We start from the raw sequence: 23,807 nt of genomic DNA, 5'->3' as shown, positions 1-23,807 counted from the left end.
AAACACCCTGGTTTTGCTTTTATGTTTCTCTGACAGGTACAAGCTGCCTCTTCTCGGTTGCACCTTCATGGGGCCTTGACGTGGAGCCCGCCAGGAGGTCAGTGCCGTGCTCCTTACCTGCGGGAGGAGAGATAGTCCTGAAAATGCTGCCTTCCTACCAGCTTTCCTGTGTTACCATGGCTTGTGGAAGCCCTGCTCATTATGTCCCCTACAAAACCCCACTCTGTGTCATTTTCTCATTTTATCCGTGTTAAATCATGGAAAATTCCTGTTAAAATTGTACTTTCAAAATACTGCCTTACAACCAAATCTGAACAGCTAACTAAGCCAAAACTTTGATTTTTTTTTTAATTTTTTTTTTTTTTATAAAGTTTAGTTCTACTGCACTTTTTCTTTTCTGCCACTTTTTCCAGCCTTGGCAGAGGATGTAAGTATGTCTGAGAGGCATGTAACTGGTTGTACGAAGGGACAGGGGTGCTCAGGCAATGAGCATGCAGCTGCTCATGGAAGGTTTTTAGCATTGTACAAACATGTAAAGCAGGTCCAAGTTACAGAAGTTGTTCTGCGGAAAAGTTCATTGTATGCAATGAAACTTTGGAAAATACGTATCCCTGGGTTGGTGCTTTCTGTTGTGTTTTCCTACATAAATGAATATATGTAGTTTTACAGCTCACAATTCTAACAACAACAAAGAAGTTTTCCATATTAGTGCTGTTCTATAAACAGTATTTTCTGCTTTGTCAGTATTTTCAGAGTATCTGTGTATATTTGGAAAGCAATTCTTAAATGGAAAAAATTCAAAACTAAGCATGGAAAGGAATATTCACAGTGAAGGCTGATGTTCTTAGTCATTGGTAATTTCTGTGTGTGCTTTACTGTAAAAGTCCCATTTTCTTCCCATTTAATGTCACTAGCAGCTTTACCATGGCTTCATTGGGAGTGGAAGGGCCTGTTTATTTCATTGACTTCTTGCTTTTTGCAATGCTTTTTTAATCTCCATTAGCAAGATTGTAAGTGTTTGTATCTAGTGTTTTAATCCTCCCTCAAGAAGGAAAGCAACTATCTGCAAAACCTGATGAAATTTTGCTTTGGGACTACCTTTCTTCTCCACTTTTGGGGAATTATGATTTAGAACCACCTCAGTGAATGGCTAGTAGATGACAGTGAGGTCTTAGCTTCCGAACAGACTATAAAACCCTTTAGTGAAACTGCTTTTGGAAACAATTACTAATTATAATGCAAAACAAGCCATTCCCATGGAATCTTAAGTCTCTGACTCCAGTCACCTCTTAAGCAGAAAGAACCTTTTAACTGAGTTTTTTTAACATGGGGGGAAGGTGATTTATAATTGCTTTTGACTCTGTAAATTACATATTCTGGACTGTTCATGAGCTGAATGTACCCTTTACCGTAATGCTGAGGAGGGAGGAGCTGAACATATGTATAAATTGTGCTGCATTTAGTCAATTAGAATAATCTGTGTCCTGTGTATTTCGAGATCAGCAGGGCTGAGATTTGGTTTCTTTACATGGGAACTTGACCTTTTGTTTGCTGGGAGGAGGCTGACCTTTTGCTCCTTTGTTAGTTTACAAGTCTCAAAACAAATGAAAGAGAACCTTGCTTCTCTTTTAACCAAGGAACACAAAGGATAAAATTAAGTAAATGTTAAAAACTGGAGATTGTTATTGGTTAATTTTCTTAGCTAATATAGCTGCTTATGATTTAACAATAAATGGATTTAATGTGGATCTCAGCCTGTTTGCAAAATACTGTATCTACTAAAAGGCTGCTATGCTTGCTTACAGGTCCATGTCCTCAGGAGTGCCTTAATGGAGCAGTCTGCACAGAGGCAGGTGACTGTGACTGTGAGTTATTTCAGGCTCAAGGAAGCAGGTGCCAAATTGGTAAGTTTTGGGCCAAAAGAGTCAAGTTTCAGCTTCAAGTGAGATTTAAGGTGCAGGTGTTTAAAACAACACTGTTAACAGCATATTTGTGATTCCTCTGTAGTAGGACTGTCATTCCACTAGTAGCTAAGAGGATTAAAATGATATGCATTAGGGATATATGGAAAGCAACATCAGGAATGTCTACATTTTAGCACTTGGGCTGTAATAGATACCATAACAGATAGATCACTGTCTAGTACATCAGTAGCTAGCCAGCTTTTTTATAGTTAGCTGAACAGCCAAAAAGTCACTGCATTTTTTCTAACAGTGACTTATTACAGATAAAATTACCAACTATTTCAATGCACTGGTTTCTGGAATCTGCTGTGTGTGGGATCAACAAGAATTGTCTGCCAGGATCTGCAGTAGATCTAAATCCCTTGCCTCTACTTATAATTAAAATGTCTCCACTGAAGCAAATAAAAAACCTTACAATGATCGCATGTGACTAAAACTGCATCAGAAAGATTTAAAAAAATGTACTGACTTTAAATAAAGTTGAAGAAATGAGGTTATCTTTTGTCTTTGCTATGTATCTCCTTTACAAGCTCTTATTTCCTTTCTGAGCTCTTACTGTTGTAGAAGCCTGTGACACCTGTCAATTTTTTCTTACCATGCTTGTTGTAAACTCAGTGTGTTCTTTCCAGTACCTAACACTGGTAAGGACCGAGATGGGATTTGCAAATCGTGGGGACAGTATCATTTTGAAACATTTGATGGCATCTACTACTACTTCCCAGGAAATTGCTCCTATATTTTTGCAAAAGACTGCAGTAGTCCAGAACCCCAGTACACTGTTTGGGTAAGTATGTGAGCATACTCTAGAAATAACACACTTGTGTATTTCTGTATTACAGGACTTATTTTTAATCGTAAGTAAAATAAGTAGAGAGACAACAGATGGATCAAACTATTGCATTGCATACTTAAATATAAAATGATGCTGCTGGAAAATGTCTAAGCCTTTGTGCAGTAACCTCAAAACACTGATGAAATGATAATCAGCAGAGTCAGTATATTAAAAATAGTATTTCTTACTCCCCCTATCCTAAAAAGGATTTCTGATCTCTCCTTTCTGGGAGCAAAAGTGGGTCTTAAAGCAGACCTTGGAAACTTCAATAAACTTTAGCTGTCAGATTGTAAAAAAAAATTGAGTTGCTGAGTAAAGGGCAAACAGCTATCACCTGCCTGATAGCTGAGCACCCAAGCGTACTGGGCCCTGATTCCCAGCCATCAGCACACTATGGGGAGCTGCCTCCCTGGCCCACGGAAAACTCTGTCCCCTCTGGGGATTTGCATTCTAATTTTGGATTACCTCTACGTCATGCAGAGAAGATTAACAGCTCAAAAGCCTTCATCTTGACCTATGTATGGAAGGCACTCTTTTTAGTAATTTCCTCAAATTGCTGACTATCCATGGTTAATGACTTTGGGTCAGGGAGACTTCAAACGTATACTCTCTTTGAAGGAAGATACCCTGTTTATCAGGCTGTTGGTTACTGTGGAGAGAAGATGTGGGCTCATTATGTTACTTTTTACACAATGGTTGGGATTTGGTGCTGATGGGGCGGAGGAGACGGGACAAGAGGGGTCCTAATTCTGAGTCCTGGTGGTCACAGTGCTCAGAGGGGCAAAGGCAGACCTAGATGCTGATTTCTGCTCCAAGGACTAGTTTTCATTTATAAACACATGACCTCCTCTCCCCCCAGATAATAGCATCTAGTAAAGATAAATCTGCCATTAAAACTGCCATTTCTATTCACTCAGGTTATAGACAGATGCTGTTACATCTGCCTTCCGCAATGTCATTTTAATTCTTTGGATTCTGTGTGCAGCTATGATCTTTTAGACATTTTCAAAAAATGCTGTAGCAAAGCCCAAGATTATATTAAAATCTAGAATCAATATTTCAGTGGATTCCAGTTGCTCTGGAAAGAGAGAAACTACCATTAAATTGCTGGAACAAATGTCATGTTTTGCTAAAGACTGAAAATGTTTACTCAGAAAAGTCATAAGTAATGTGATAAAAAACACTGCAGTCACTACAGGCTGGGCAATGGAGAGCCAAGAACCTTGCCAAATCCTCACATTATGGTCCTTCTGGCTTTAATAATCCACCTCTCTAGAGGAGAAGAGGACATAAGAATTATTTTGATTTTCCTTGATTGTGTTTCTGTCTTGGGCCAGTTTTACATAGAAACCATCTGTCAATAATAGTAACATTTATGATGTCTTTAATTATGATTATCTTTATACGTGTAAAAGCTTTAATGATTTTCCTGGTTTGGTTTATTTCACTCAGAGAAACAGTAACTGGGTTTTACTTCCAGGATTAAGTGTCAGTTTAGGAAGATTAATTCAAGTATGTGTTAGCACCATATGTGTTTATCCACAGATCTTTTCTACAAAAACAATAGCTCTGGTTACTTTTACAGCCTCCATTACTACATTGGCAAAATGTTTCCCAATTATTCATCTATTTAGCTTCACAGCACTGTCAAGTAAACTGGTAATGCAACTCCCATCCTTCTCAGAGAACGGTGACACACACAGTCATAGGAGTCATATTTGAGCTATCTAAACTTTGTCTACATTTTAATTTAGGTAATCATTGGTATCTGATTCACAACACACTCCCCTGTCTCCTCAGTGGTGTCTAAAATCAGCTCACAGGCTTTTGAAGCACCGTAGTCTAGGGCATCCCACAGGTTTGGGTGGCTCAGCCCCACTGAGATTAATGAAAGCTATTGAAGTTCCACTTGAGCCCTTGGAGTAGGTATGTGGTTAAAACTCACTTAGACTATGTGAGTGCAATTCAAAACTGTGTAGTAGTTAATTGATTAGAGCATATGCACAGAATGTTGGAGACCTATATACCTATCATCAGAGTAAATCTGAGCCCACAGTTTTCAAGTCCTGAGAGCATGCCCTGGCCAGCAAAAGCTGTGTGGTGACTGGGGACAAGGACCTTCTTGCAGGAGTCATGCTCTGCTATCCCAAAGGCTGGGAATGCAAAGGAAGTCTGACTTCAGGGCTAGCCTCCTTTTTGCCAAACTACAAAAAGGAAGAGTGCTGGCTTATCATGCCTGTTCCAAGGTCTGATTATACATTTTTTTATGCAAGATCTCCTTCACTGCCATAAAGCTATAGACATGCTGAGATGGGAGTTGCATGGTTTTCATTTCTGGAAGCATGGATCTGAGATCCGTTTAACACCTCTCTCTAGTACTGGGCAGTCATGGAAGTCACACATTGCCAATACCTGAGACGCACAGTTTTGCAAATCTCTCTCTGGCTGACCGAAACTTGCATTTCCATTGCTGTGTTCAAATTAGAGAATCTGATACGTGATTCAAACCAATACTCTGGCTCATTATGCTATATATGTATAATGGGGAGAGGCAGACTTCAGAAAAGCCTGCTCTTCTCCATTAGCAGGGCTGGAAAGCCAGTGTGAAACAGGTTTTAACAGATCCATGTAAGTTAGGTGCCTGCAGTAATCTGTGGGAGCACTCGAAGATCTCAACAAATCCCGAGTGGTTCAGGAAGGCATGTTGTAGTTCAGCCAGTGCCAGTCTCAGCTGGCATGTAGAATGCTGGTATTATGCTGAGGTTTTGTATTGGTTTGTAGTTCCCTCTTATAGATCAGACCTCTAGAAACAGAGCAATGGGAGTGTCTCCTCAGTGCAAACAACAAGCTCCTACGTTGGCAGTTATAAGCTAGCTCACTACATTGTCTCTGAAGTTCATCTACGTAAAATACCCGAGTATTTCATCCAGTATTTAAACCACTGTCTTGTGATGCTTTGTGCTATTAAACAGCTGCTGTATTTCTCAGTAGTATCAGGTAGCATGAACTTCTAGTTTTGCATATCTTTGTAATTGTGACTTTTTAATATTCTAAGTATTTATTTGTAAAGCTGTTTCAGTGATTGGTGCATAGAAATGTAAAATATCATATATGAGTTTATGAAAAGTTGCATGAAATTATTGAAGAACAAACATTTATTGTGTGTATATTTTTCCCCTCTAAGGTTCATAACAGTCCTCACTGTTATGGTTCAGTATATACTTGTCAGAGGTCTGTCAGCTTATTTTTTTCAAACCAAGAAGAAATAATTATTTCAGGACATGAAGTAAGAAAAGATGGAATCAAGTAAGTGTTCTAATGGTGGGTTTTAACATTTTATTGCAAAAAGATAGTGTGGAGTTTGGGAAATTGATGCTTTTTACACCAGCCAGAGAAAATAATTTGGTATATATTATTGATATATATTATTGATCCCTTGCTGTTCTGTATTGGGGCTGATAGAGCTCTAGTGTAAGCAGATGTAATGGTGCTAATGTAATACCTGAGTGGGGACAGCATACACTCCTGCACAAACCTTGTGTTCAACTTCTCAGCTGTAACCTAACGATTACCTATCCTTACTTTGTATAAACAAAGTCTGCATCAGACAGTTCTAGCTAATCCTTGGTGCATCCTGATATCATTTTGAACAAGACAGTCATTATTCTTGATAGCTATATGTAAAGTAAGACATAATCTTTTTCTAGACAAGTCTGAATTGGTTGAATTAAAGATCTTAAGTCCCCTCTGCCCCTTTGGGGAAAAAAACCCACAAAACTCCTCTGAGGTGTATCAAACCCCCAAATTTACCAGTTTTTTTTAATAAGTAAAAAAGATGAGTGCAAGACTATCATAAGTACGTTTTACTGATTGATAAAGTACGGAAAATTTCAAAGAGTTGTTAAGGTGTTCTTGCCATCCTCTTTGATGTAATGCTACAGCCATTAGCATCTGAGACCGATAGCTACAGTGATACTGCTCATCCCAACAGAAGCAACTTTGGAAGGTTAGGATTACATCCATGCTGCAATTTTATTGTCCAGTGGTCTTTGGCCAAAGGAGGAAGATATATTGTATCTGTTAAGTATTTTGGTCAACAGTATTTTCTGTACTGTAAGTTCCTCCTTTTGCAGACACGTAACGCAGTGATGACCCTGTGCCCGGAAGGGCTGCTGGTGGTCATAGTGTCACGTAGCTCCTCGTGCAATGCAGCATGCTCATGAAGTCATGTATTCCTCAACATGCCCGTGCTGGGCTTTGAAAATGAAGATTCATTATTCTTTCAGGCTTATAATTCATACAACTGGCAGGTGTATATAGCAGAAAAGCATTCATTTTTGATGGTCAATACAGAGAAGTACACAGAAGAAAAGATAGTGAAAATATGACGAAGAATTGAATGGAAGTGACTGTATAGACCTGGGAAAAAGGGTTTAGTGAGTTAGAAGGTGATGTTTTATGTGGTATTTTTCTAACACCTGCCTCCTCTCATCTGAGATCTTTGAAACAGGCTGTTTCTTTTTCCAGATTAATGTTGCCTCAGACAGTTGGAAATGCTTTCCTTGAGAGACTGGCTGACTATATTCTGGTGAAGACTACCTTTGGTTTTTCTCTTGCTTGGGATGGAAACTCTGGCATTTATATTAAGCTAACAGAAGATCATAAGGGAAAACCTTGTGGCCTCTGTGGAAATTTTAATGGCAATAAAGATGATGACCTGATACTACAAAATAGTAAGTAAATAGCTTAGAAATACACCCTTACCTTGTGTGAACAGCTTCCATGTTCACTTTAAATATAATACTGTAAAAAAGCAGAGTCCTGTTTCAGTTATTTCAGTAGAAAATAGAATATCTGCTCTACTCTTCCTCATCATTAAAGATGCTAAGGGAAATGGTCCTAATTCAAGAAAGTATATGTATGTTTAAGCCTTTTCTTGCTCAGCAAAGGATTTGGGGTGTGTTTATCTTAGCTGATGAAAGTGCCTTCAAATAATAAATAAATAAATGAATGCTTGTGGTTTTCTCTACATTTAAAGATGGAGGGAGAAGGAGAGAAGAGCCAAAATATTAATATTTGGGAAAAAGCACCATCTCAAGTCATTTGTTTATATGAGTATCATAAAAATGCTAGTTGAAATATGTAAATTTCAAAGCTGTCGCCAAGGAGTTCCTTGTATCACTTTGTTGGTATGGTATATTATGGGCCTCCAAACTCCCTGTAGGATGAGGAGTTGCCCAATGTTGCGTCTGAGGCAGAGATGACTTGCTAAGCTGGTAGAATATTCTGTAGTCTGTGTAGGGAATACTCTATAGGGACTTCTGTCCTACTTGCAACTAATGTGAAAAAAAAAAAAGGAAAAAAAAAAGAACAGGCTTGAGAATATGAGTAATGTTTTTCTCAGTCTCTGATAAAAACAAAGATAGGACTGTTTTACTGTTACCATTAACTGCTGAGAGAATCTAGTCCCACAGCCCTGCATATTCTTAAGTCACAAAAGTTATCTCACTGTAACTTTTTTCCCTGCCTCTGTTTTCCCCCATTTTTTATGGTTCATAGTGGAGCTTTTTGTCTTTCTAAGTGAATGAAGACACAGTGTACTTATCTTTGTATGGTCCTAAAAATCTGCCCAATATAAATTTCTCATACCCCTTCTGCCATGAGAGCAGCAAGTTCCCTGTTTCATGCATTAACTTCTGCACACCAGAGTATAGTATGTTTAATAACTAGTTAAAACTGGTGATCTCTAATACTGGAGAAAAATGGAATTTGAAGGAAATAATGAATTCACATGATCTCTAAAAAATAGTCATTTCAGTGTCTTTAAATGTTTTATCTGTTATACAAGACTTCCAGCTCTTAGCTTTATTTCCAGAGCTACATTTCTTCACCATCATAATTTATTTTAGAATTTTTCTTTATCAGAAATGATAGTATCATTGTAGTGTACAATGGAGAGCACTATGAATCCTTTTAACCTTGAACCAGTTGTATAACATGGTGCCTTGACTCCGTGCAAATAGAAAGCATGAAGTTCTGATACCTTCACAAGAACAGACTGCTAATTCAAATTACTTCTAAGCCACAACATTTTTCTAAGTGTTTCCAAATCTTGTAAATCATTTGGCATGATGATTTATCTCCCCCAGCTAAACTACTTCCCGCAGTAGCATAAGCAAAGCTCTTGCATCTATCCTGAGTCTTCCAGAGTCTGAATGCTCTCTATTTGCAATACCCCAAATAAATAAGTTGCTGAGAAGCATGTAATACTCCATTTCAAAGCACAGTTTGAAAACAAACTCCTTTTCTGTTTCCTTACCTTCATCTTTAATGGCGTCTTTATACTGCTTTAATATACAAGGCTGTATCTGTGTATAGAACTGGTTCAAGGACAATGATTTTATTTTGTGGCATTTTTTAAGGACTTAGAAAATTTTTTCAAGCCATATTGAAATGTAATAAAATATTTTTAATGTTTTTGTAGAAGCAGAGTTATGTCAACAGGTTTACCTCTAGATGAAAACCGATTTTTTTATGTTTGGGAAGGGGTTTCTGTGTAAAGAACTATTCTCTCAGAGAGGGAGAAATGTTTTAAGTCTACCTGGCTCTTAAGAAAATAGACTGGTGGTTAGGATCTTATCTTTGTTTATTTGTGGAGACCCAAGTACAAATATCTGATTCGTGTGCTTTGGGGCTTTCCACATTGCAGAGTGTCAGACTTTGTACATCTTGTGCTAGAAGAAGTTAGATTAAGCTTTGGATAGTACAGCTCTGTGAAAAAAACCTGTAGCTGATTTCATTTCAGTACCCTATCTCCTAACCATGCATAGATATAGATAACCGTAGCATAGATACCAATTACTGTAAGGTTCTTCAAGGTGGAGGCAATATGCCCTTTTTAACATACTTAAGAACATAGAGAAAAGTTAATATTTAGTTCTTGCTGCAAAAATATGGAAAGTTTGGGTCTGTTTCTTTACTGCCAACCTTGTTGTATGTTCATGTATCTTCCTCAGCCTGTTGCCATGACTTCCAGTCATACATCTCATTCATGAATTCTCCCATGGTCATGCTGTGAGGAGAACTGGGCGTGTAGTGGTGTGTTTGTTGTAGGGTTTTTCTGCAGCAAGGGAAAAGGATGGAGATAATAGTGCTAACTGACCTTTGTGGAACATAATGAAAGCCTTAAATTGTTTTAAAGAAATGTATTTTTTTCTGAAGTATTCAATGCATTATGCTTGTCCTTTTTTTTGTGTATTTGTTATAAAATTGTCAGTGATTGCACTTAGAAAAACTCCAACCAACACCTTGTCATTTTTTTTTTAATCTTTTCATTTAAATGTAGTATAAAATACTACCTAAAATTAAAAAAAGAAAAATATTTTTCAGCACCACCTGTACTCTGAGCATATCTGTATCTGAGATAATGAACACATTGAAACACTACCAGAAATCTCCAAGGTGTCTTTTGTGTTTGTGTTGACAATATTTTTTTGCCTGGCTGCTCTTCCAATGTTTTCATACAGTAGGTGAATATACAGAAGACATTGCTGAATTTGCAAATAGCTGGGCTGTGCAAACCTCAGATGACATAGCTTGTGTACCTACTGCCTCAGATTTTTCCAGTCCTTGCCCAGCTGATGCAGAATTCACTGAGGTAAATCAATCATGTTATATGTATATTCTTAATCTTCACTGCCTCATGATGGTACGAGAATCTAACAATATACACCATGTTGAAAAAAGCCTTAAATCCATTCAGGTTTTGAGGAAGGGAAGATTCAGATCAAGACTGTTGCTAGTGAATGTCTGAAGGTCTTCAGATGTTTAGCTTAAAAGTACAAAGGCTCAGATAGGATGTGCCAAGTGGCACAGGTCTGCTGGCAGAGCTCTTCATTGCTGCATTAAACTTGACTTCAGCTTCCAGTCCTGGCATCTTACACCTTGTTATTTTGGAAATTGTGAAATACTTTAGAAGTAACATGCTCAGCTCCTGCATTGACACAAAATGCTTTTTTTTGTCATTTCACACTCTTTCATCCCCACTGGTTTAGGAGCAGTATGCAATCAAGCCAGTTTAGGCAGAGAGGAAAAATTTTAGGAAGAATAAAAAGGAGACATAATAATGAATTGAGACTGTGAGATTCTCAAATTTTAATGGGGTTATAAAGGACCTTAGATTAGGGAAGGAAAGCTAAAAAGAATTATGCTTGTTCAGAAAGTATTTGCTAACTGTTGTTTACTGATTCTCCTTAATGTGCAGGACGTATTCTTCAAGTGCCAAATATTCCTACAGTTTCCTTTTCTCAGCTGTCATGAAAGCATAGATCCATATTCTTATATTTCTAGCTGTATGAATGATCTTTGCAGGTAAGACTGGACTTCTTGTGTATTTATTTTTGACACGTGAAATGAATGGTCACTATTTTGTTTGAGACCAGAACTGAGCAGTATTGAGGGAAGTTAGTAGGAACTAAGTTCAAAGTGAAAGAGATGATGTTTCTCAGTGGGTGATTTAGTGTGGAAACAAAGGGCACAGAACCAGCCTGCCAAGGGATATTTTGATTGCTAAAGGTTTACATGGATTCAAGGAAATACTAGACAAATACATGGAAGAGAAATCCATGGAGAATCACTAATGACAAAAGAGGAGCGGCTAAAAAACCCCCCAAACCTGAAATCTGCATCTGGAGGTCCTGAATCAAAAATACACGGAGATGATACTAGGGGGAAATATCAATGATACTGGAGGAGCTGGACCATTTGTCTGACACAGTCGGACTGTTTTTATGAGCAATCACTATGGTTCAAATCAGTAGAATTTTTCAAAATTGTTTTATTTATGTAAATTCAGAGTTGTCAAAAGAAATTCAACTCTCATTGGTTTTGGTGGGAGTTACAGCCCCTCAGCTGCTGGCTTTATATGCAACCTGGTATTTTTCCCTTAGTTCTCCAGATTCCTCTTTAGTTCTTGTCATTCAAATGAAACTGGTGCTCCAGAGTGTAATTGAATAGATGACTGAGCAGTGTACCACTTCCTTTTTAGTATGGTTTTAAATTAAGAAGTAATTGTCATAAACAGCAGGATTTTTACCAGATAGTATTATGGCCTTCTCAGAGTGTCATCAATTTAATCAAAAACATACAGAAAGGATCACAAGACTAAAAGTAAGAATCACTCAGTATAATCCATTACAACGTGTTAGTTAATTTTTGATTAATTTTTAGTTTTCTGCTTTACCATAAAGTCAGGATGGAAGAATTTGTGTTTGTGGGCAACTCTCCAAAGTGCGCTTCCTGAAGTTTATGGTCTGTACATTGATTTCGCTCAGAGAAGAGATGAGTTGCCTCTGTATGGTCTCTTTGTAACTCAGGAGTCTATTGTGACTTTTTTTCTTAGCAAAAGAAGAAATATGAAAAGCAAATTTTCAAATGTGATATTGAATCAGTGTCATGGTGTTAAGGCAGATTTGATTTTTGTCAACAGGCATATGTGCATTGATGTGAATTGTGTGAACATTAAAAACCTTGAAGGAAGTTTTTGTGTCTCAGAATCTCATTAATTTAGGCTTATTTTGTTTATAAAAGAAACCTCTCTTCTCATGGCTTAGTGTCGGTTTATGAAGTTTTTTGTGGGGCCATAGCATATGCCAAGTATTCTTTCTATTAAAACCCATTTAATTGGATTAGATAAGGAGAGCTGGAGAGACTCTGATCACTGTAACAAAGAGTATAGTGGTGTTTGATTTGATAACAGATGTGTTGAAAGCAGAATACAAACACAATGTAATATATTCTTAAGACCATTAATTTTGGAAGCATGATCTTGTGTGCTGAAAGACAAACTCAGCTGATCTGTCACAGTCATGTTTATAATAGAAATGTTGTGTTATGACTAGTTTATTTTGGCATCAAATCCTCCACAGGGAGTGATGAGAGTTGTTGGACTTTCACAATAACAAAAGGTTGGTGGTATCTTACCTTATGTGACTTATATCTGAATAAAATTTGAGCTTACCTGAACACTGATGAATGTTTTTTCACTTGATCCTGGCAAAAGCGCAATGTACAGCTTCTTCTGTATAGATTAAGGCAGAGATAATGACTTCACCCAAGGTCACGCTGTAAATCCCTGTGCCTGTCTACAGTATTCACGGGATAATGCTTCTGGTGCCGAGCACTTCAGCACAAGTTCAGGAGTCCACCAACAGGGTTGTTCTTGCCCAAGTTCAAGGACTGACAGGCAATTGGAAACTTGAACTTGTTACTTGGACCAGAATGTCTTTTATCAGTGTAGGTCAGAGTTTCCACATCATGCAGGAGTCAGAGGGCCTGAGACATGGATCTTGAGACTGTTGAGTTGTCCGTTGTCTTCAAGACAAGGTCATGTTTCTCTTTCATCGTAAGCAGCATTTATCTTTTTTTGTAATAAATTAGTGGTTTTGTTCATTGTGGTAATATTAAAATGAAATAACTTCTTGTGGCATCAAATGATAAAAACACAACGGTGTATTCAGTATAGCTCGTTCCTTTTCCTAGTATTTTCACTGTGTGCTGTTATGACTGAGCGGTGTCAGCTATGTGTGAAGTATCCTGTGCAGTGTCCTGTGGCAGAGATTTGTAGAAGGGATTTGAGTTCCTTGATTAGTCTCTTGTTTTATCATTTCAGAGTGGATGATGATGAAACGTACTGCAGGGCAGTGACAGAGTACGCTAGAGCATGCTCTCACGCTGGGTCCCCGGTGCGGGACTGGAGGGATGACTTTCCTGCCTGTAGTAAGACTCTTTAATAAAGCATACTATGTGACCTTTGAGATACCCCGTATATTCATTTCAAATACTTCCATCTTGACAACATTTGTCACTATAGGACTCAAACGTGATACTGAAGTAGATCAGCCAGCTTCACTATTGCTGGCAAACAATGAAGTCAATGACTTGCTAGAGGAATAGTTTAATTGCACTGTGATCTGATCTAGATCCATACAAAATTCATGTTTCCACAGATTGCTTGAAACTTCATGTGTGCTGATCATATTCTGTGGAGGTCTGATGTTGCCCCTCTTCCCAGATGACCTTTCAGCCTCTACTGGCCCTATAAACAGAATTAATACAGTTAATCTAGCTCTTCTAGTTATCACCACCCCCCATCAATTGCAGTTCAGTCTCATGCACAAGACTTTGAACTAACTGAGATCTGAGCACATGTTCCCCTGCCACAGAAACTGTAACTTCTTTTGGAGGGGTGATGTAAGAATTTGGTAAAGAAAGACTTAAATACTGATGAGAGATTCACCACAGTTCATCTGTTAAAACCTCTCCAAACAATCCATTTTACTTGACCCGAGTAATTACCTATACTAGAAGCACTGCACAACTGTTTATTTGAGAGAGAGGGTTCTCCAGTATGGAAAGAGAAATTGCACTAATGTTCAATCTACCATGTATTTTTTCTAGCTGAGAAGTGTGAAGACAGCTTTGTACACCGTGACTGCATCAGTTGTTGTCCACCAACCTGCACATTTGAAAAAGATTGTCTTGGCAGCAACCTACACTGCTTAGATGGCTGTTACTGTCCGGATGGTAAGTACTGTTAATTTTATGTAAAAAAATATGTGTAAAGCTAATATCCAACATCATACTAAAGTTGCCTAAATAGACTGTGCTTAAAAGTAAAGCCTAAAAATATGAATATTGTAAATTCTGCTCTTGCTGTTGTTATTTTCACTGTGATTCTTTCTTTTATTGTGTTCTAAACATTTCTCTAGAATACAAAGGTGGCTCAGAATGAAATACCACTTAAAAACTGGAGCCATCACTAATGCTTGCTACAATAAGATATTGCATAGGTTTAATCCACTTTATTTGAATTATTCCAAAATCTATTGAGGTTTTATTTAAACAGAATGTGTCTTATGCTCTGTACAAGAAAACAAACTTCCTCAGACCTGTACTCAATAAAAATTAGGAATTGGACTACGAACCGTCCTGTTCTAGAAGGACTAAAGATTATGTGATCTCAGAATCTTTTAATTTTTGAGTCCGTACAGTTTTACATGCTTAAGGCAGACATTTTTCATAAAGCAACTATTCAGAGTGACAATTGCTTTGAGAGAGCTTCACTGTTCATCACTCTGAGCTCTCTGCACTCGCTGGGTGACTCTTTTTGCTGGTTCCTGGTGAGATCACCTTCTGGCAGATTTGAATGTTTGAGTCAGATGGGAGAAGAGCAGTGATCCGGAGTTCGTTAATTTGTTTTTTATCTCATTTATTAACTTCCCTCCAATAGGTCTCATTATGGAAAATGGAACTTGTATCTCTGTGTCGAATTGTCCTTGTATTTATCATGGAACTGCCTTCCCTGTAGGCTCAAAAATTGAACAAGAATGTAGCAACTGGTATGTGAAAGCCTCACGTCTGTGTTTCCTCTCTCTGTGACTGCTGCCCATAGTTAGTTTAACGTCATAGTCACACTTATATTTTAAGGAATAGTTAGTATCTATGTTTTACAGTCTAGGCCCTGTGTATCACTAAAATATGCAGGCTATTCTATGGAAAGGGTGAATGCAAGACATATTAATTAGCTCAAAGCTGCTCTTTTTGCTAACGATCAGAACACTGAACTTCTGTGTTTTGTGATTTTTCTTTTTAGTATTTGTATCGGTGGCATTTGGAACTGCACTGATCATGATTGCCCAGGTATCTGTGTTTCATTATTCTTTTCAGTCCTCAGTGAACATAAGAGAGAAACTTTTCAGAACACAACAGAACCAAATATGATCCAAAGGCTTGGGATGCTAATTTAAGAAGAAAGATTAAGCCAGAGGGATGTTGAGAGTAGCAGTGGGCCAGCTGGGGTGAAGCTGTTAACTGCCTGACCATCCTCATCTTACCTTTTCCCATTTGTTTCCCTGACTCAGTGTGTTACATCCACCTCTTGTTTCTATCTCCTGCTTACGGTCTATGTTCTTTGGGGCAGGCAGCTTATTTCTACTTCCTGTGCAGTACCTAGGCCAGGTATAAGGATTTCCTCACTTCTAGGTGCAATTGTAATGCAGACAATAAGAAAAACATCATTCTGATGCTCAGTGTGCTGTAGTTTCTCCCTTGTAACAGCAGTTCACGTTTGGATAATGATCCTTATCTTTAAAGATTACATGTCTCTGTAATGAGTTACTCAGAGGAACATGCAGTAGTTGGGTAGTGAAACTTCCCTGACAGTTCTGTATCTTAGACAAGATTATACTGTGAAACTTGTGAAAGAGACAATTTTTTACAAATTAAGGAGCCCCCTCTGAATGAGGTAATAAACAAGGCTTAAGAGTTACTAAGCAAGGCTGGACAGGGTGGACCTGTAGTGTAAAACAGTTGACACTGAGAACCACTTGTGTGTGTTGTGTGTGCATGTAGGGGGTTAACTGTGACTAGTCTGGTCCGAAGGACTAAATGCCTGTTAGTGGGAGCAGGTTAGATGTGCTCCCACAGAGCACCTCCTGCAGTAATCACAGACAAAATAAACCTAGTTCATGTGTTCTGGCACTGCCCTATGGTGTGAATGAAAGTGCGGTAAGTGGGGATGCACTGGAAACTTGCTTCAACAGTGCGCTCCTGGTCTGAACTGAAAAATGAATATAGTACCTAGAAGGAAGGAGAAAGAAGCTTGTCCTCTTTCACACTCAGTCATGCCAAAAGACAATGAGAAGAAGATTCTAGGAAACTTCAGAGTTGTAATACAGAGAAAACTCTTTTGTATTTTAGAGAACTCATGACTCAAAGGCATCTCATCTTGATAGAACCAAAGGGTGCTGCACATCGGTGTGTGCAATATGAGATGGTATCTGATGGAAATAAGTGTATGTAATATATTTTATTTCCAAATGCTGTAATAGCTAGGTAGATTAACGTTAGCCTGGATTATGTGCTTAGAAATAAGGAGAAGTTTTCTTATTTATCTCTCTTCCATCGTTTACAGAATAATGACACATTCTTATGCAAGTGAACATTCTTGTTTATCCTTTTTCTCTCAAGCTGAGTGCTCCATCACAGGTAGTTCTCATTTCACAACATTTGATGGACGTCATTTTACCTTTCTTGGGATTTGCCAGTACATTTTGGTAAAAGGCACTGGGAAAAACAAATTCACAATCACTTTACAGAAAGCACCTTGTGGACAGGTAAGTCACGTTTTTGTTGAACATTCACAACAAACGTGTCCATTCATATTTCAGGCAATTTTGTACAGGTTCTACTGTAAACTACCAGGTTATGTTTAACAGAAAATATAAACTGAAACCATTTTACATGTTTTTTGTAAGTGGTGGTATTGCTACATATTGTATTGCCCTTTGTAAAATCAATTGCATCTTTAGAGGGATAAAGTCTACAGAGTTATTCATTTATGCACATTAAACAAGTATATACGTCTTTGGTTATGGTACACACAGATGTCTTAGGCTTTAGAAAAGCTCTTGCTGGCAGGACTGAACAGGTTTAATACACTGCTAGTTAGGCAAGATTTTTTTTTTTTGGTAGCTTTAGCTTTTTTACTTGATATGTTATAGCATATTTAATTTGTTGGAACAATGCCTTTTAGAAAACTATTGAAGAGACTAGCCACCACACATATTTGTTTGAAAGTATTTTGGCAGGTATCCAACAACAGGCTTTACAAATAGAGGTGCTTATAAAAAGTACTTATCTGCGAGACTGGATTTAATGATGTTATTAGTCACCTAGGCTCTCAGGAGAAGGGCCTCTGAGACTATGACTCACAGCTGCCCACGTGCTGAGGGCTGGGATGCCTGAACTCATCAGCACAGAGTGATGCACTGAAGCTGCACAACTATGGGACTGTCTCTCATGTCCCTTCAAAAGCTAGACTATAAGCTGGTGCCTCTGCTTTTTTTGTAAGCATCTCCTTCTGCATAGATGTTGAGGTTTTTCTGCATTTCAGGTGGCCTTAAGCATGAAATGGTTGGTTAGGTAGCTACTGAGAGACAAGGATGCTACTGGAAATGACCTTAGCATGACTCTAGGCACATTGGAAAGTTTTTGGGTGAAAACACAGGGGCCCTGGGGAGCATAAGATGCTTGGTTTAAGCTGGTTATGTGTCACCTTTTGTTGTGTACCTAGGTTCATAAATTCTGCCCGGATAGCGCTCTAAAATGATGGGTGTGAGTTAGTTTACAACTCACCATTTTTTGATAGTCAGATATTTATGAATTATTGTAGTATAGTTCGGGAGAAATTATATCCTTTTGGTCTGTAGTCCTCATGACCACATTTCAAGGCAAGAAGCACCTTCATGTGTGCAATAGTTTCTTTTCCCTGCATTGCTGCATTTGGGCTCTGGTTACACCAGCTTTCCATAGACGGGGTCAGACTCTTGCTCAAACACTGGTTAACGCAGCAATGAGTACCACCCAGGGTGGCCATGCAAGTATGGCCTTTTGAATGCAGTATCAGTACTTGGGGATCTCTGCCCACTTACTACTAGACTGCCATAATAGCTAAAAGGCATTCTCCTTGCTCTTATATGCATATGCAATGTTTTATTATGTTCTACATAGAGTTTTGGGTGCTCTGTTTAATGCTTTGAGTGATAGTTTACAACTGATTTACCTGAAGACAGTTCTGGTATTTCCTTTCTATACAACTGTTTTTTCCCGTTTGTTTGTTTTTGCTTTCCATGGTAATATGAATGTCTTCGCCTGTTTCTGATGGTGAAACTTGTTTCTACTTAGAACTTTGACCACGCCTGCATTGAGTCTATAACACTAGTTCTTGAAGATGATGTGAGCAAACAATTAACACTCACGAGATATGGTCAAGTCCAAACTAACCAAGTTTTTAACCTTAATGGTAAGAAGTGCATGGAGTAGAATTTTAGCAGGGTTCACATTCTTTCTTTTATATGCTCCAAAGCTTTTTAATAATACCTGTCTATGAAAAAGGAATTTCTTCAAACCACTTATGAAATGTACAATCACTTCTTATGACCTTAGTAATAGTTCTAGAAATGTACTTTTTCAGCCTGTGAAATAAACTCCTTCATTATGCCCTCATTTCTTTGCATTTCTTATCTTGCAGAGTACCTAGAATTCCACTCATTTTGTTTGTATTTAGGGGGGAGGAGGTAAGAAAAAGAAGGGAGGTGAAGAGAGGTTGGAAATCATCTTGATGTTGATGTTAGGGTCTAGCTTGATTAAAGCTTTTTGGAATACATGGCATGGAATAGAATCCATGTGCTCTATGGGATCTACATTGCTTTCAGTGCTGACTTATGTTGTGATTTCAGGCAGGTTAATTCACCCTTTTGGAAAGGATAGTAAAATAAATGAGCCTTAAAAGGATGTTATAAAATTAAGCATTGAAAGTGGAAATGATATTGCTAAATTTTGTATCTTACAGTGATCATAGTAAATTCTTACTGGATTTTTAGTCTCTTTCTGAAAGAGTAAAGTGGGAGTTCCCCTTTTCTTTCCCAGCCTCTGGCAAAACAGCTTTTAGGGAGTTCTGTGCTGGTGGTTGAGGTTATGTCTTTTCTTCATTGAATTTTTCCAGTCACAGTTCTGCTTTTGGCATTCACAGCTTCCTATGGCAATGAGTTTCATAGCTCAGTTGTACTTTCAGTTATGTTGACAGTTCTGCTTCATATTTCATTGATAATTTCATTTTATGTCTTTTGAATCAGTCCCTATTCACTTTCTTCTCTCTTTCCATAGTCTGGGACAAATATAATCTATGACAAATATTTTGGTGTCACGTTCTTGATAGTTGGGTGTATCTAGTAAGGCTTATCAGCTAAGACCATCTTTAAGCTCACATAAGCATTTTATCAGCCTCTTCTCAGTTTATGCACCTAACTGTGTGTGTGTGTGCGCACACAAGTAGGGGCTGCTGGTGAAGGTAGATCTGCTTTAAGCCTGCAGCTGCAAGTAGCCCAACAATGTGTAGCAAATGAATGCTGTGACTGTGAAATTTCCATTTCCTCACATAATGGATTTGCTGGGAAGGAAAGCTGGGAATTTGATAGGGCCTTAGTTCACATACAGTCTAAGGAAGGAGCTATACTGATGTCATATCAATAGCGGTAAGAGAGAACCTTCTATCTAAAGATTGCAATACGCTTTACAGACATCTGTTAATTAATCTTATAAGATCCCTGGAGACTAAGAAACAAGTGGTTTCTTGTCTTGTCTTCTCATTGCCAGAGGCATGATGTTGCATTGCTTTTCTCTAAAAAAAAAAAAGAAATGTGAGAGTGATTTCTGGATCACTCACAGGTACAGAAAAGTGAGAGATTTTTTACTATCGACAGTAGCTGCAATTCCTGATTTGTGTTGCTAATGAAAAAGATATGTAGTCTCATAAATTCGGATAGAGAATGGGTGAGGTTATTTGGCTGCAGGTGGGATTGTGCATAGTTTCTCACTTTATTTCTGAGTTTTCAAAATCTATTTTGTTTAAGGGGTAAACCAATACAACCTGGAAATTGGATTTCAGTGACTTGGTTTTTCTTTTTCTTTTGCTATATGCAGGTGCTGTTGAAATTCAGAATATATCTTCTTTCTTTGTTCAACTGAAAACTAGTTTTGGTTTGAAGATACTGTTTGCTAAAGATGGAGAGAGGATCTATGTTCAAGTTGATGTTGGCTGGAAGAGAAGAACCTTAGGACTATGTGGAACTTACAATGGGAATTTAAGAGATGATTTTCTGTAAGTTGCATATTGTACATTTAGACTGTGTTTAATAACAAGTCAAAAGTTTTGTTGAATGTAATCATCTGATTATTTCATTTCATTAACATGCTCATGCTTTGTTAAACTAACCAATACAAAATCTCTTAATTAACATGAAAATGTTAGTCACTTTTTAAAATATGAAACTCGTAAATTTAGCTAAGTCATTCTAAGCTGTTTAGTCAAGTAATTCTAGAAAACTGCCATATTATTTATAGAAGTTCTGGATGATGATATTGCTTGAATGCACGTTTTTTCCTCCCTGCTGCTCCCCTATCATCAGAACAAATACATGAGCACTGACAAAAAGAGTGGATGATAGTACTAGTATCATCCTTACCTGATTAACACTTACTACTGCTTCATTTTTTCCCCCCACATGAAGTTTTAGTGGAAAAAAATCTAATTCTGAACCACAGGAATGGTTTAATTACAAGGGCACACTTTCCTTATTCTTTTACTTCCTTTCCTCCAAAGTTCCTCAAGCTATAATATCATAAAACTTCTCTAGCAATAACAAATGCTTTTGAAATCCTTGGTGAAAAACAGCACCAAAATGCAAACAGCCCCCCTCTAGAACACTGAAATTAGCTAACAGGTCAAATTTTTGACATTTCACTGGATGAATGTACTCCAATAAGGCCAAATTCTCCTCTCATTAATGACTCCTCCATCTGATTTCAGAGTACTTGAATTAAGCGTGAGGGCAGACTTTGAGTGTAAGAATATTTTTGCATGAGTAAAATATCGAGGAAAAAGCTTCATGTGTCTCTTCTTTTATAACTCAGGTGGAAATTCTTTTGACACATTGAATGTTCAATGTGACTGTGCACCTAATGCTTTTTGATGTACTTGTGTCCTCACAGATGTAATCCATAAGGTCAGCAGGATGCTTACAGTGTTGATCTTTTCCTTTTCAGTTCTCCAGCAGGGATGATAGAAGGGACCCCACAACTTCATGCCAATGCATGGAAGGTTTCCTCAGCTTGTTCTGTGCCTATCAATATTCCTGTGGTTGATCCCTGCAATGTTAATCAGCAAAATGGTATGTTTTCACACAGGAGTCTGGAATTAGCTGTATCTTATTATTATGGGACATTTTTTGTTTTCTCCCTGAATGAGTTGCACATGTATGTATTTCAGCTTCAGTTTTAGATGTGCACTCTTCCTTTCCTTTTTCTTTTTTGGCAAAGACAATTCTTTCCATACATTTAGCATGTAAAATGAAGTAAGTCCTTTGTAAATACAAGCTTAGATGATCATTTAATGCTGGGTGTACTGGGTGTGAGTCCTAAATTCTGCTGTCTAATATATATGCAGAGTGCTAGGCAGAAAATCGTCTGCAGTCCTGTATATTATGCCAGTCAAGAGAAATGATGTGATGCACATTTGTAGATTGACAAAGAAAGTACAGGAGACAGTGCCTTGCCAAGGATCAAAAGTCGTATCTTTGGCTTCTCTATGCTTGTTGCATTAAAAGTTTCCTTATCCTCCATCTATGCTCTCTGACACAAACTGATGCAAACAACCTGAGATCCATGGATTTGTTCAAATTCCTGAGTAAAGATTTAGTTTTGGCTGGTTGATGTGCCTATATTTTGCGTTGAACTTTCACTGTCTCCTCCTTTCTTTTCAATTAATGAAGACAATGGGCAGACAGTAGTTGCCAATTCTGTCAGAATTTAGATTAATGTTTTTAATGTTTCAGACATAAGGCCTCACTAAGGATGTGGGATTTGGCCATATTTAGAGCCTGTGGGAGCAAGCCTAGAATAACCATAAACTTTTAAGAATCTGGGGCATTCTAAGACTTTTTATGTCCTTTAGCATTGGCTGTCTTCTAAAGCAGTGCATCTCAGCCAAGTTAGCTCTCTCCAAGATACTTCATGCCTCCACTGTACTTCCTCAGTGAAGGTGGAGTTTGACATAAATGTAAGCTGCTTAGAGCAGGAGGGTGGACTACATGAGCTTCTGAGGTCCCTTCCAGCCTGAATTTTCCTGTGATCCTGTAATCATCACTGGAAAAAGCAGCCCCTGAGTAAGTGATCCTGCCCCATGCTACCACCTGTGCTAAGCCAGCACAAGCATTTTTCCAGGTCTGTGATGATCTTAATCTGATGAAACTAAAATATAAATGATTGTTTGTTTGTTTACTTATTTTGTCAGGTTACTTTTCAACCAAGTCAAGTTCACTCTTTGAACCTGAGAGACTCCAGAAATCCTTGTGTCAGTGTGTGTATGTGGGAATGAACAGGGAGGGTGAAGGGTAGGGACACCCTTTTAGCAGCAAAATTGGCTTAAATGTGATGCACACTATGGTGTTCCTGAGATATTCCACCACGTGTGGTGGTAGTATGCTTCAGTGGTAGGAGGAGGGTCTGTTGGTGCTAGAAGGTATATGGCCAGCTTGGGACCTGCATGTGCTCGAGCTCCAGTTTGCAGTGCTTCCTGGGTCCACATGCCAAGAAGTATATGACTGTTGCTGATTTCAAAGCTAAATGAAACATCAAGTAGGAAAAAACGTATTCTAAGCTTTGGAGGACTCTTCTAACTAACTCTTTTGAAATATTATTTTGCCGTTTGAGTTTCCTGCGCTACTAGAGGAAGGCATAACTGGTTTTATATAGTTATTTTTCTCTTAAGTGGAGTATATTGTTGAGGGAGTTGCTTACAATACCAATTTTAAACTACAGAACTTTGCAGAAAGGCATTGTATACAAGTTTTTGTGGCACAACTGGCTATGTTTGGTTTTAATATTCAGTGCTATTCATTTGACTGTTATATTAAAATGGATCTGGCTAAAACAATGTCACCTTCTCTTAGCTGGGTATGCATCTCACTGTGATATCATCAATCAAGAAGTTTTTGCTCCCTGCCATGCCTACATCAGTCCAGGATTATACTACCAGCTATGCCGCTTTGATGCATGCAAATGCGGAAGCAGCTGTTTGTGTAATGCTTTGGCACACTATGCTTACGTCTGTAGCAAGCACGGGGTCATCGTTGACTTCAGATCTCATATTTCTTACTGTGGTGAGTAACATTTGCAGAATGGAGTATCTTTTAGAAATGTGTAAAGTTCTACAAGTACCATTTGCTCCACAAAATACAGGGATTGACCTTTTTTGCTGGAAACTAGAATTGTGCCATGAGCTAATGGTATACTCAGGGGTGAATGCTAATAGCCTTTATGTTAGGCATCTGAGTTGGGGAACCTGAGCTGCCTCACAGGGGGTGCCTGTACCTTTCCTTTGTCTACAGAGAGAA

General features: G+C 38.2%; 1 protein-coding gene across 9 annotated transcripts in view; it reads left to right on the top strand.

Annotated features, from left to right (window-relative positions):
- Positions 1 to 23,807, top strand: part of OTOGL (otogelin like) — a 98,325-nt gene that overhangs the window by 4,658 nt on the left and 69,860 nt on the right. For 5 of the 9 annotated variants that reach the window (XM_069773628.1, XM_069773631.1, XM_069773627.1 and 2 more), the window contains exons 4-19: positions 37 to 97; positions 1,806 to 1,904; positions 2,594 to 2,748; positions 5,981 to 6,102; positions 7,324 to 7,529; positions 10,323 to 10,453; positions 11,060 to 11,166; positions 13,466 to 13,572; positions 14,254 to 14,379; positions 15,086 to 15,194; positions 15,449 to 15,495; positions 16,825 to 16,970; positions 18,541 to 18,658; positions 20,338 to 20,515; positions 21,460 to 21,584; positions 23,364 to 23,573. In XM_069773628.1, the coding sequence (XP_069629729.1) occupies positions 37 to 97; positions 1,806 to 1,904; positions 2,594 to 2,748; positions 5,981 to 6,102; positions 7,324 to 7,529; positions 10,323 to 10,453; positions 11,060 to 11,166; positions 13,466 to 13,572; positions 14,254 to 14,379; positions 15,086 to 15,194; positions 15,449 to 15,495; positions 16,825 to 16,970; positions 18,541 to 18,658; positions 20,338 to 20,515; positions 21,460 to 21,584; positions 23,364 to 23,573 (2,047 nt within the window). The remainder of the gene's footprint in view (positions 1 to 36; positions 98 to 1,805; positions 1,905 to 2,593; positions 2,749 to 5,980; positions 6,103 to 7,323; positions 7,530 to 10,322; positions 10,454 to 11,059; positions 11,167 to 13,465; positions 13,573 to 14,253; positions 14,380 to 15,085; positions 15,195 to 15,448; positions 15,496 to 16,824; positions 16,971 to 18,540; positions 18,659 to 20,337; positions 20,516 to 21,459; positions 21,585 to 23,363; positions 23,574 to 23,807) is intronic. The other 4 variants (XM_069773636.1, XM_069773630.1, XM_069773629.1 and 1 more) reach the window with 2 other exon arrangements.

The sequence above is a fragment of the Haliaeetus albicilla genome, chromosome 28 (genome assembly GCF_947461875.1).
Source record: "Haliaeetus albicilla chromosome 28, bHalAlb1.1, whole genome shotgun sequence".
Taxonomy (NCBI): domain Eukaryota; kingdom Metazoa; phylum Chordata; class Aves; order Accipitriformes; family Accipitridae; genus Haliaeetus; species Haliaeetus albicilla.
Note: the sequence above shows the minus strand (reverse complement) of the source record. Positions and strands in the feature narration are given on the sequence as shown.